We start from the raw sequence: 14071 nt of genomic DNA, 5'->3' as shown, positions 1-14071 counted from the left end.
GTTTTTGTCAAATGCGGCTGCCTATAGAATTACTACTTAATGCTGTATCGCAGTTGATAAATGTCCTAGTCTATTGTGATGTGGCGGACGAAAACTATGCAATCAAACAATGTTTAGTTTCAAGACATTTGGTATATCATTAACAAGGTGGGGCTTGCAAATAATTCACCATTTTTCTGTATGTGACAGGCTGGGGAAACGGGGGCACAAGGACACTGATTCACAACTAACGTAATTAGCATAATTCTTAAGAAGACGGACAAAGGGGTGGGGTTAGCCTATATTATAGCAAATTATTTTAATAAATCCGTGGTGACTATTTTGAGGGTTCAAGGCATGAAGAGATGCAAAGGCTTGTAACGTCTCTTTGTCACATTTTGGTCTTAAATTTGGATTCAGTCAGAAAAAATCAAATTTTCTTCACTAAGAATAGACATATTGTTTTGTGTTTGATTTAGCCCAAACTGAAAGAAAGATACATCAAGAAGCATCTGTTTTTCAGTGGGAGGTCTTGGTGTGATAGAATTGAATCTGGTTCTTCAAAGCTTTGTTCTTATCCAGTGCATACTTGCAGATCTCTGAATTGGTCACATCGCACCCTCCTTTTCCCTCCTTTTCGTAAACCTAAACGATTACATAAAATACTGATTGCCTTGTGCCTGGGCTTTGTTGCAGGCTCCGAATTACAGCCCTGTACGTTTGTGCTAGTGCTTTTTCCTATAAATAGCTTAAATGCTAGATAACCTAAATTCCCTCAGTAGAGACATTTTCTCACAAAGCAGTTCTTTGTGTTAGTGCAAGTTAGAGATGATAAGATCAGCCACTCAGTACAGAAAAAGTTATAAAATTAAACAGATTAAATCGGCTCAGTTGTATTTCCCCAGATTCTTCCAAGAATATTTACTTGTTAGTGCATCATATACCAGATTTTGTTTTTATTATAAACAATATTCCACTCTTAATTGTGAGATGTGTTGTTAAAAATTTAATACATTAGGAGAAGGATGTGTAAAATGTTTAGCAGGTCTTGTCACAAGGCAAAAGTATTGGCCAAAAGGCGGGGTATAAATAAACTAATAATAATAATATATTATTATAATATATAATTATTATTAATAATAATAATATATTGTGTTAAGCGTTTTATATTCTGTATCTAGTGTGTGTGGATATAATTTAAAAAGGAAAGTGGAATATTTTGTTCAAGACCAGAACTAAATAACGGATTTAGGCTGCAGTCCTGTATCCATTTACTTGTGAATAAGCCCATTGAACTTAGAGGGACATTTCTGAGTAGACGCATACAGGACTTTTTCTCTGCTTGCTTTATTTATAGGCCACTTTTCAGGACTGACCCCTCAAAGTGTGTAATGAAATGAGAACAGGATACGTTCCAAGTTTAGCGGGGAAATGGGCAACACATTGTTTTTAAAAAATAATTGGGACAACTTCTTCTATTGCTGGTGTGGAATATACCTTCAAAATCATAGAGAAGACTGCATGTGAGGCAGTGTGCAGATTCAAAATGTGATATTCATTTAGGGAGGGATCCTAGCCCAATTGCAGAGTGCATTTTCATGCAGGTGGTCCCTGGTACCATCTTCAGCATCTCCAATTAAAACAAGGCCCAGGTAGCAAGGGATGCCCTGGTTTTGTAGAAGAGTCCATGAAGCAAGGCAGGTCAGTTGCCTCAGCACCATGGGGAACTCTGAGCATCTTGCTCTGACAAAGGTTGGAAGTAAAGTGAGGCCTTTTGAACATCTGCCTCTAGTCCACCTCTCCTAGGAACCACCCGCTTTTGGAGAACTAGAGTCTCCTAACAGACCAATCCTCTGGCCTAAAGACAGGCACATCTGCCCTTTATGACTTCCCGACTGGTGCACTCCCTGCTCTGAAGTGCTGGTAAACATGGGAGGCACTGTTTCTCTGGCCTGGGAAAAGGCATCTGTAAGGGTCCTGGTTCCAGTTCCATGGACTCTGGTGCTGTGGGATCTGGTTAAGTGGGCTCTTGCCTGCTAAGCTTGGGTCAGTGGTCCCCTAGCATCAGGCTTAGAGCCAGGAACCCAGTCTGGCCCTTTAGCCAGTGACACTAGCCGCTACCTTTTGTGTCCTGATCGCTGCTGGACTCCTGGGCCATGGCAGCTGATAGAAAGGCCTCCCTCTAACTGAGACCATGGAGAGCCACTGCCAGGCAGGGTAGACAAACAGTCTGACCTGGTGAAAGGCTGATGCCTATGTTCCTAACCCCTATGGCTGCAGAGAAAAAGCCAAGCAGGCAGCAGTATCTTGCGAAATGTTCAGAAGCTGGGGGAGGCATTTTAGTAACGCACAGAGCTCCTTTTCTCTCCTGTTGTCCCTGAAGCCCCCAATTTCCAGTTTTGATGCTTCCCCAGTTTTGGCACAAAATATTTCAAATTAATGAGAAGCTAGTTCTCAGAAGCTGAATAAAATAATTTGGGTTGGTTAGGGTTTTGGGTGGGTGGGGTATGTAGAGCCTTGGGAGTAAGGCATCATTTTCACCAGGATGCTCTATGTGGGGGGCAGGGAACAGTTTCAGTAACAAAGGAGTACTGGCCCTTGGCATGAGCATTGTTTGTCCTTGAATTCGGGGTGGGTCTGATGCAGCCTTCACTAGCCCGATGCCCTCCAGGCTGGGGCTGTTGGGAGCTGTAGACCAAAACATCTGGAGGGCTGCTCTGATGGCTTGGTGTTTTCTGTGTTCATCTTGCTTGTCCTAGACCTTTGCTATGGCTGAGGAGTATCATCGGGAATCGATGCTGGTCGAATGGGAACAGGTGAAGCAAAGGATCCTTCATACACTGCTGGCTTCAGGAGAAGATGCCCTGGACTTTACTCAGGAAAATGAGGTATCTCTCAGGATCTCTTGCAATTACGTATCTAGAAATACTGGTTTGAACAAATCAGCTAATTCTTTGGCTGCAGGTTCTTAGTAATTTATCTAGTTAAAACAGAACTCTGTGTGTGTGCACATGGGTGCTCTACAATTAAAGAAATAAATTTTGCCCCAGGAAATCCTGATTCTGCACCAAGAAAAAATTGAATTCCGCAACTGTCAAAGTCATGTATTTGTTGTTTTTCAAAAATGCATGATTCATTCTGCAATTTTATCTGTTTCCACACTATTGTAGTTTTGCCTATGCTTGAGGGAGACGGGCATTGAAATCCAGCTCCATCCACTAAAATTCTTTTCAGCCACTCTCTGACTTCTGAGATTTCTCCACTGTGTACTTCCAAGCATATTTTCACAGCCTTAATGTCTAGTAACTTGCTTTTTAAAAAAAGGAAAGCTGAGCTTCTTGGGAAGCTGAATCCTTTGCTCATTACCATTGCATTTTTCTGTTTTTGTGGCCCTTTACCTCCCCGCTCCTTCCTAATTTGTTTTTAAAGTGTTCTTCATTGAAGAAATGTATGGAACCCTGAAGTTCTTTTTCCAAATTTCTTGGGTTAATTGGCTGTGTTCTGTATAGTGATCTGGAATTACAGTTTCATAATTATCAGTTAAATGTTGGGATCTCTTCTTAAGTCTGTGCTGGAAACTAGGAAATCACTCACTACTCTGCAGTAGCAGAGCTTCATTGACTTGGAAGCTTATCCTAGAAGCATTCAATGAATTCTGCGGTTTCTGTGTATTGAAGTTTAACCTTTCTTTAGAACATCATATTTGGAGGTCTCTTCTGAATGGATAACTTGAAGCTAGTCATCCTTTGTACCCACTGTTAGGAGGTACACTGTCCTGATCATAGGTGTTGAAATCTCAAAGGAAGTAAAAAAAACCCTCAAATAAGCTCATGAATGGGTTAAAAGATAGAATTCAATCTGTCATTCTGCAATGCCCTGCTCTCTCCTGCAGCGCCCTGTATAATATTGGTGTGTTGCTGTGAGAGCATTTGAAACCCTTGAAGTAGTGTTTTGTTTCCCGCCTCGAAGTCAAAGGCCTGGGCGGTTTGCAATGCGTCTGCTGTGTTAAAAGCAAGCTGCTTAACTTTCCCCTCACAGGTTGCACTTAAATCCTGTTTCAGCAGAATTGTCTGTGTGTGAATGAGTGAGCAAGAGGCAGACGCTCCTCCTTAGAGTATAATAGGGGTTTAATTGATACCTCAGGATATGCAGAATCAGCTGAAAGGCACAGATCCAAACACAGCAGGAAGCAGCCCAATCTTCATGCTGGTGAAAAATACTAGCATTATAATACTTGCGTGTGATGTTTTATGCTTCAAAGAAGGCAGCGCACACATTCTCTCTTTTGGAGGTTTCCACAGTTCCCTGAAGGGCGTGGTGTCTGGTAAAAGGAAATATAGTATTGAGGATGTTTAGCTTAGCTATGTATTCCAGGAGTGTTCCGTTCAAGGGCCCAATTTGGTTTGGATCTGCTGCCTCTCCCCATGGCCTTTGGCTGTCTCCCTGGTTTTGCTTCATCTCCCCCCCCCCATCATTTCTGTTATAAAGTGTTGCTGTCACACGACCTGGTTCTACAGCCGCTAAGGCGCATGGCTGCTTTGTTATAGTTCGAATCTCCCCAGGACTCTTTGAAATTCCATGTCGCTCCAGGATGCACTTAGACCCAGAGATTGAGGTAAGATGGCAAGCGTGCAGGTGGGGTTGCAGCCGTTCCTGCCTCACCCCTCCCCAAATGTTGCAGCGGAGAGCCAAGCCATTTGGAGCTTTGCCAAAACGTCTGCCAAGGCTTTTCCTTCGGAATGCGTGTATGAATAATGCATGTGTTGGGTGCCTGCACTCGCAACAAGTGAGGCTAAATGGTCCTCTGTGAAGGCGCAACTGCAGGCACAACTGCACAGCAGCTTTCTGTGTTGCCCAGTTGTTCGTGAAGCTACAGTGGAGAAGCCCATCAGGAATTAAAAGTACATGTTTAATTTTCCTGCTTTGAAATCAGAAAGTTGGGCCTGCCTACAACAAAGTCTGGCTGCTCTTCCCAAGTACATTGCACATTTTCTTGCAGACAGAATGCATTTCTTTCAATGCCTTTATTGGACCAAATCACTAGCTGCAAATGTTGCATGCTTTTAAACATATCAATTACATCAGGCAATTGAGATGCAGAACAAAAACAAAATAGTTTTTTTCTTCATGTGTCACAGCTGGCTTTCCCCCCCCCCCATTTGGGTCATGGAAACCCAAATAGCATAACACCTCTTATTTTGCATGATTTATTTTTTTGCAGTGTTTTACTATTTTAGGCCACCCAAGGACTGATTCAAGGTCAGATGATAGCTTTGGTCTACCCTTTTAATAACTGCTGCCCAAATTCCATTTGAAAGTATATAGACCACATCTGGGATGATGGGGCTTATGATCTTGTTTATTTGGTATGATGCTTCATCCAATTTGTATTGCCTACTCATGGCTTGGTGCCTATTAATTTTAGGTTGTTTTTAATATCTTATTTTAAAATTGTTGTAACCTGCCCTGGGACTTTTGGGTGAAGGGCGGATAATAAATGATGATGATGGTGATGATCATATTAAAGTATTTGAAAAGGGCCTCCTGGGTGAATCTTAACTCACCAGTTTCCAAAGCAGGATTGGACCAAGATGAAGGAGGTGTGAAAATTGGAGGGAGAAATATCAATAATTTAAGATACGTAGACGATACCATACTACTAGCAGAAACCAGTAATGATTTGAAACGAATGCTGATAAAAGTTAAAGAGGAAAGCACAAAAGCAGGACTACAGCTGATCGTCAAGAAGACTGAAGTCATGACAACAGAAGATTTATATAACTTTAAAGTTGACAACAAGGACATTGAACTTCTCAGAGATTATCAATACCTTGGCACAGTCATTAACCAAAATGGAGACAATAGTCAAAAAATCAGAAGACTGCTAGGACTGGGGAGGGCAGCTATGAGAGAACTAGAAAAGGTCCTCAGATGCAAAGATGTATCACTGAACACTAAAATCAGGATCATTCAGACCATGGTATTTCTGATCTCTATGTATGGATGTGAAAGTTGGACAGTGAAAAAAGCGGATAAGAAAAAATCAACTCAGTTGAAATGTGGTGTTGGAAGAGAGCTGTGCGGATACTATGGACCACGAAAAAGACATATAATTGGGTGTTAGAACAAATTAAACCACAACTATCACTAAAAGCGAAAATGATGAAACGGAGGTTATACTTTGGACAGATAGCGGAAACACATGATTCACTAGAAAAGACAATAATGCTGGGAAAAACAGAATGGAGTAGAAAAAGAGGAAGACCAAACAAGAGATGGATTGATACCATAAAGGAAGCCACAGACCTGAACTTACAAGATCTGAACAGGGTGGTTTATAACAGATGCTATTGGAGGTCGCTGATTCATAGGGTCGCCATAAGTCATAATTGACTGGAAGGCACATAACAACAAATGATGGCTAGTGCTTTCAACTGGAGGCGTAACTCCCATCTCAGCTGGTTTTGTAGGTTCTGCAAAGCCCCCTCCTCCATTTCCAGGAAAATCGCTTTAATTGCCTTAAGCTAGTTCCTCATCATATAGGGCTGTCTCCAGCTGAGTTCTACTCAGAATGAAATGGAAATAGACTGCCTTCAAGTCAATCCCGCCTTATGGCTACCCTATGAATAGGGTTTTCATGGTAAGCAGTATTCAGAGGGGGTTTACCATTGCCTCCCTCTGAGGCTAGTCCTCCCCAGCTGGCTAGGGCCTGCTCAGCTTGCCACAACTGCAGAAGCCAGCCCCTTCCTTGTCTGCAACTGCCAGCTTGGGGGGTAACTGGGCTCCTTGGGACTATGCAGCTTGCACACGGCTGCACAGGTGGCAGGACATGTAACCCCGAGCCACTCACTGTGGAGCCAAGCTTTCCTCCCCACTGTGCTACACCAGCTAGACCCATTGAAATTGATGGGCGTGGCCAGAGCTTGGAAGATTACTTTTAAAAAGTAATAAATTACAGTTACAATTGCTTGGCCCAAAAAAGTAGTAATTACCGTTACAATTACAATTGCTCTGAAAGCAACTGATTACTTTACTTTTTCTCAAAAGTAATCACTACAATTACATTTCAGTTGCTTTTTTTAAAAAACTCCTACAAGGTGCTGGCCTTGGCTGCTGCACATCTAAGAAGCCTAAAACAATATTAAAAATAAACACACACACACAGGGGGTAGTAGAGTAAAAAAAATTATCCATAAGATTAACATAACGGCATAACAGAATCTCACATCCCCCCAAGCAATGAAGATACCCCAACTCTTGAAATCAAATTTTACACTTGAAATGCTTTTATAATACGTTTCTGTTATGTCTCAAAAGAAAAAGATGCTCAAACAGCATGTCAGACAAGGAATGTCTTTTTACAGTCATTACGTTGCCACCAGTACTGAACAGGCGTTCTACTGCGGCGCTTGAAGGCATGCCTGTGTTGTGCTGCAAAAAACACCGCAGCACACGTGGAAAGCCATGGAGTGATGACACTTCCCTGCTGGGAGACCTCAGGTACCTCACCAGTTCCTGCTCAGCAGTGTCCACTGCTGACTTCTTGCCCTGGGGCAGAAAGTTAAAGAAGTCATCTGCTAAGTCATCTCCTTCCTGGTCTTTATCTGAAGACTGATCACTGTCCTCATTAAGTACACCCATCTTTATTTCAGCTTTCAACAAGGCTTCCATTGTGTATTTAAGAAAGAGAGAGGATATGTTAACACATATATGTTAGGAAACCATCATCTGCTCTTCATTTCCTGATGCTTGTCATGTTCCCTGGTTCAGGGTCCAGCCTGAGCCTGTGGATGATGACATGGAAGGTAGGAAGGTGACCAAGTCACCACACTCATGGGGCAGCACAGCAGACCCTTAAGGATTACCTGCAGCAACCCAAGGTTGTGATGAGGAGCCCCAGGAAGAAAAGACCCAGCCCCTGCCTACCACCTTAAGCCCTCTGATGCCTCCCTTGAGACAACATTTCCCTTGGAGTAATCCACCCAAAGGGCTTCCCTAATGTTCTTACTTGTTGGTATGGGTGGTGGCCTGACACGATTCCAGCCAATCTAGTTTGAAGCGAGGGTGTAGGCAGGCTGCCAGAAGAAGCCTCTTGTCCTCCCAGATAGCTGCAAACCGCTTTCTTAGGGCTTCGCGCACACCTCTCAGCAGCTGAAAACAGTATGTGTACCTCTCAGGTTTGTTTTCCAGTCCTTCTAACTTGCGGTCCAGATTGCAGAGCATTGGTAGCAAATACCCCATGAACATGCCGTTCTCCCGTTGCAGGATATCTAGGGACTGGGCTAGTGGCTCCATAATCTCTGTGTATTCCTGTACCACTTCAATCTCAGCTTCTCAGGGTGTGCCCTCTGAGGAAGAAGAACAAAGCATGAATCCAAGAAGAAATGGAAGAGGAACTTCACAATTTAAACATAAATAGACAATGGACACTCTTTGAGGACCAGCATGACAAAGGCTTACCTCAAAATGTTTCTTCACATTCGATGAGGAGGAAACAGCTGATCTCAGATTTTTGATCCTTGGAAGGCAGTAATTGCATCGTACAACAACATTTTTCCCACTCTGGCTCACAAATGTACAAGCTTTCTCAAAGCCAAACCATGGTACTTGCTGTTCTGCAGATGTGGCTGTGGGCAACTGGCACTGCTTCATGCCCTCCTCCTCCTCATGCACAGGGCCTCCTTTCTGAACCTCACTTTCTAGTTTTGCCTCCTCAGGATCAACAAGCTGTGACTCAAGTGGCCGCACTAACTGACTGCTGCTCTCAGCAGCAAAACCTGCAACAGGCGTCTCTGTAATAAACAAGAGATAATGCTCCTATATGGGTGAACTTCAGCTGTGATGTGCCCCCATCTCTTCCCCAGTCAGAGTGGAAGTAAGCAGGTCGATAGCACAATTAAAAGAGATCCTATTTGCATCATTTTTGCTCACTGAATAACCCTGCCTGGGCCAGTCTAACCTACTATCTCACAGGGTTGTTGTGAGAACAAAATGAGACTAGGGTTCAAATCCCCACATAGCCATGAAGCTCACTGGGTGACCTTGGGCCAGTCACTGCCTCTCAGCCTCATGAAAACCCTATTCGTAGGGTCACCATAAGTTGGAATCAACTTGAAGGCGGTACATATATTTTTTATTTTGAATATGATGATTATGATAATAAATATGCAGCATTTCAAATTAATTCTGTATGAGAAGCATTCCATGCCAAGCTTGGAAAACCAAGGATGAGGTATAAAATGTAGACAAAAATACTTTTGACAAAATGCCGTTTATCTTTTATATCTATAATTAGCAATACAGCTGAATGATGTATGTAAAGTATTTTTTCTTTCCCTTTTCTTTTTTATTAATATTTTAGTACTACTGCTAAAGTTCTGATGAAAGAATAAAGCATTCATTAGCCAAATTCAAATGATTAGAACACATCACATAAATTCCATTGAAGTTGGAGTTTTTGCCATAGAAAATGAAAAAAACATATAACCTATGATAGCCCAATAGACAATCAGAACTAATATAAAACCCTATTGCTTCTCATTTGCAAATCTTGCAAGATCTAAGGTAACTCTAGATCATGTGAGTTCAGGTGATGCATGTTATGTACATTTGTATAGATATTAGCAGAGATTGTCAACAGTCTGTCTCTCTCTGGGACTGGGAATCTCTCTCTTTCTCACAGAACATGAGTTTGAGAGCTGGGGGACTGAGAGGAGGAGCTGCAAGGACCCTACTTCTCACCTCATCTGTGCCAAGAACAAAAAAATCAGCCTTAAGCCATTTATTATACACCTAATGTTTTTTTATTATTATTATTATTACTGAGACAGTTTTTGTCCCACATACAATTCAGTCTTGTGATTAAACAGGACAAAAATACAAATAAAAAGAAAGATGGAGTTCAAATAAACATACAATAAAAAGCTAGCCAGCATTTTAAAAGGCAGGAGTGCTCTGTCTGGATAAATACAGCACACAGGTATGCATGGGAACAAGGGGGAGAGAAGTAGGCCAGAGCTTGGAAAAGTTACTTTTTTGAACTACAGCTCCCATCAGCCTAATCCAGTGGCCATGTTGCCTAGGGCTGATGGGAGTTGTAGTTCAAAAAAGTAACTTTTCCAAGCTCTGATAGGCCGAAGTTTCGGAAGTGCCTTGTGATTGATGGAGGGGGCAGCAGAGGCAAGGAGAGGCAGTGGGGGGGCAGAACGGTGCCGCAGGGGGGCAGAACGGTGCCGCGGAGGGCACACACACACGCACACACACGCACACACACGCACACACACACAAATCATCGTCACTCACCTCCACAGCTCTTCGCCATTCTGCTGCTGCCTTCTCCTCCGTTGTCCTTGCCCTGGCTTTTTCCTCCGGCGTCCATTTTGTCCTCTCAGACGCTAGCAGGCCCTGCCTATTCACCTCTTCCCTCGTGCCTCCTAACACAGATCACGAGGGAAGAGACAGTCTGTGCAGAGGTCCAATCAGTGTGAGGCACATGTCTTGTGTTAACCAATCACAGCCAGGAGCTGACTTCCCCTTGTTCCCGCCCCCAATAACGTCCAACCTAACGTGGAAACGTTAAAGTTGCAGCTGAAAAGTAGGGAAATTACTAGTCGTTCCGTTACTTGCCAAATGTAATGGAATTACCACTCGTTATTTAAAATTGTAACTAATTACAAGTAACTCGTTAAAAATAACGAGTTACTTCCAAGCTCTGGGCGTGGCTAACTTGGGCCTACCAGTTTCAACTTTTGTTTGTTTTAAACTTTTTAATCATGTATTTTATATTGTTGTGACCCGCCATGGAGCCTGATGGTGAAGGGCAGGTAATAAAAATGTAAATGTACAGCCTTCAAGTCAGTTCCAACTTATGGCGACCCTATGAATAAGGTTTTCATGAGGCTGAGAGGCAGTTACCGGCCCAAGGTCACCCAGTGAGCTTCATGGCCATGTGGGGATTCGAACCCTGGTCTCCCGGGTTGTAGCCCAATATTAACATTATAATAATAATAACTCTGTATAGAACTAAGTTGAATAAAACACATAGTAATAGCAACTCTTGCTTGTCTGAGGCCGTGTCTTTTGTTACTGTTAAGATACCATGAAAGCATCACTATCAGTTTAATTTGAATGTGGTGAGAGCTGCTGTTTGCCTGATTATGCTCGGATGTATTCGGGATTACTCCTCCCTCTGGACTGTTTACAGAATGCATCCCAGCATAAACAGCAAACTCCTATTCATGGTTAAGTACCAATCTCTGTTTTTACTATATGAGGGCAAGCAGTGTTTGGAAAAGTCCTCTCATGTGTTACTACCAGGGCTGTGGAGTCGGAGTCGTGGAGTCGGAAGCAATTTTGGGTGGAGTCGGAGTCGGTAGAAATGTACCGACTCCAACTCCGGCTTCAAAATAAATTTTGATTGACAATTTTTTTAAAATATAAATTCAAAATGTCAAAGAAGCTCCCCATGAAGTCAGCTGTAGTTGAGCATTTCACCATAACTCAAGATGGAAAACATTTTGTGTGTCACTGTATGACACAGGACCCAGATGAAGACAAATGCTGTGATGCCAAGATCAGTGCATATTCAGGCAGCAATAAAAATGCTCCTATGAGAGCTTCCAATTTACAAAGACATTTACAGCCCTTTCCAGGGCTGTGGAGTTGGAAGCAATTTTGGGTGGAGTCGGAGTCGGACAGTAGAAAAATAGAGGAGTCGGAGTCGAAGGTTTGGCGTACTGACTCCACAGCCCTGGTTACCACCCACCACATGAGATTGCATTTAAATGAAATATCCAAAACATGAATTTGTTCTCAAAATGGCTCCTTTTGGTTGACTATATTATACAGCCATGAGAGTGGCTGTATTCTATAGTCAGCATGGATTTTTTGCATTTCTCAGTGTTAAATTGAAAATACCCACCCATGCCTTCTGATGCTTCCTATAAGCTCATTTCAAAACAAAACCTTACAAAACTTATAGTCCTGCACTCAGAAACACTTGCTTAACAACCCTCTAAGTTTTCATGGCGATGCACAAAACAGTCAGAGAGAATTGAGAGTTCAAAGTGTAAAAAGAGAGGGGGGGGAAACCAGCCCCTTTTGGACTTTTTCCCCTCAGAGTTCTCATAATCTGTTGAAATTAATTAAAAATCAGCCATGTTCACAGAGTATCTGTAATCCTATTACTGACCTTGCCCCATACTCTGACCTTCATCTTCTGCAGTTTAAAAGTTTAAAAAATGCCTGGCTGATTTTTAATTAATTTAAGAAATTTTGGCTTGAACTCAATGATAATGTTGGGCATGCTCAGTAAGAACCAGCTGTCAGTGTTCTAAGAGCCAGACTCACAGCTGCTGGGCTTGCCTAATCCGGGAGCCACACCCACACCAGACTTTTATTTCACTTGAGACAGTCATGGCTTCTCCCAAAGAATCCTCGGAAGTATAGTTTGTGAAGCATGCTGAGACTTGTTAGGAGACTCCTATTTCCCTGACAGAGCTCCAGTGGCCAGATTTGTTTAACAGTCAGCCCCTGTTCTGGGGATTGTACCTCTGTGAGGGGAACAGGGCCTCTCTTAGAAACTCTCAGCACCCTTCACTAACTACACTTCCCAGGATTCTTAGGGAGAAGCCATGGCTGTCTAAAGTGAAAGAAAGGTCTGGTGTGGATGTGACCAGGGACAGTTTTGGTTTAAATTTTTGTGGGAGGCTACATGTGCCTGCTGTAGAATAAAAAGGGGGAAACCCTGAAAAAGAATGATACTGTTCACAGTGTTTTCCTGTTGGAAAAGAAAGGGGCTTTCCCTCTGCCCAGTGCCCACCCACGCAATTTCCTCCCCCCTGCCCCTCCCCCAGGTCAGTTTCACCTATCCTAAGCATGACTGCACAGGAGTAAGTCCCACTAAAGTCAAAAAGCATGCAAATGATCAAACCTGCCCTTTCCTTCTTCTCCCTCCTATCCCTTCCCTCTTGCCCCATCCCTCCCCCTTCCTTCACCCCTTCCTTCCTCTCCCCGATCCCCTTCTAATCCGCTCCTTCCCCCTCTTCCTTCTTCCCCTCCTCCTCCCCCATGGTCAGTTTTACCTATCCTAGGACTACAACCTGGGAGACCAGGGTTCAAATCCCCACACAGCCATGAAGCTCTCTGGGTGACCTTGGGTCAGTCACTGCCTCTCAGCCTCAGAGGGAGGCAATGGTAAACCACCTCTACCATGAAAACCCTATTCATAGGGTCGCCATAAGTTGGAATCTACTTGAAGACAGTCCATTTCCTTTTCAAGCATGATTGCACAGGAGTAAATCCCATTGAACTGAATAAGCATGCAAATGATCAGCCCGCCCTCCTCTCCTCCTCCGTCCCATCACCCCCTTTTGCCCCTTCCCTCCTCTTCCCCCACTGTCTTCCAATCCTTTGCTTCCCCCTCCAACTCCTCCTGCTTCCCTCTATTCTCCCTTCCACCTCCTCCTCCCCCATGGTCAGTTTTACCTATCCTAGCCATGATTGCACAGGAGTAAATCCCACTAAACTCAATAAGCATGCAAATGATCAGACCTGCCTTTTCCCTCCTTTCCCTCTCCTCTTCCTCCTCCCTTCTTCCTCTCCTCCCCTCTTCCTCTCCTCCCCTCTTCCTTCCTCCTCCCCTGCCCTCTCCAGGCTTTCCTCCCCATGGTTATTTTTACCTATCCTAAGCATGATTGCACGGGAGTAAATCCCACTGAACTCAATAAACATGCAAATGATCAAACCTGTCCTCCCCGCTCCCCTCCCCATCCTCCCTTCCGCAGCCCCTGTGGTCAGTTTCACCGATCCTAAGCATGATTGCAGGGGAGTAAATCCCACTGAACTCAATAAGCATGCAAATGATCAATCCATTCTCAGCAAACTTGCACAGGATCCCATTTCTTACCTCCTGGATTAAAAAGCAGAGAAATTCATAAATAGGCAAAAAACCTTGCGGTTTAAGAACATACCTATAGCCCACAGATATTTCTATCAAACTTTAAAAAGCAAAACCAAAAGTCCAAAACAAATTGTGTTTGCATTTTGACCGATTTGTAGGGCAGTACAATATTTCAGAGAGGAGGTCAGGTCT

At 43.3% G+C, this 14071-nt stretch overlaps 1 protein-coding gene across 2 annotated transcripts in view; it reads left to right on the top strand.

Moving 5' to 3' along the window:
* Positions 1–14071, top strand: part of NUP93 (nucleoporin 93) — a 128856-nt gene that overhangs the window by 80154 nt on the left and 34631 nt on the right. For both annotated transcript variants that reach the window (XM_061594361.1, XM_061594362.1), the window contains one exon: positions 2739–2867. In XM_061594361.1, coding sequence (XP_061450345.1) covers positions 2739–2867 — 129 coding nt within the window. The remainder of the gene's footprint in view (positions 1–2738; positions 2868–14071) is intronic.

This window comes from Rhineura floridana, chromosome 13 (assembly GCF_030035675.1).
Source record: "Rhineura floridana isolate rRhiFlo1 chromosome 13, rRhiFlo1.hap2, whole genome shotgun sequence".
NCBI lineage: Eukaryota > Metazoa > Chordata > Lepidosauria > Squamata > Rhineuridae > Rhineura > Rhineura floridana.
The sequence above is the reverse complement of the archived record's forward strand: the minus strand, read 5'-3'. Positions and strand labels throughout refer to the sequence as shown.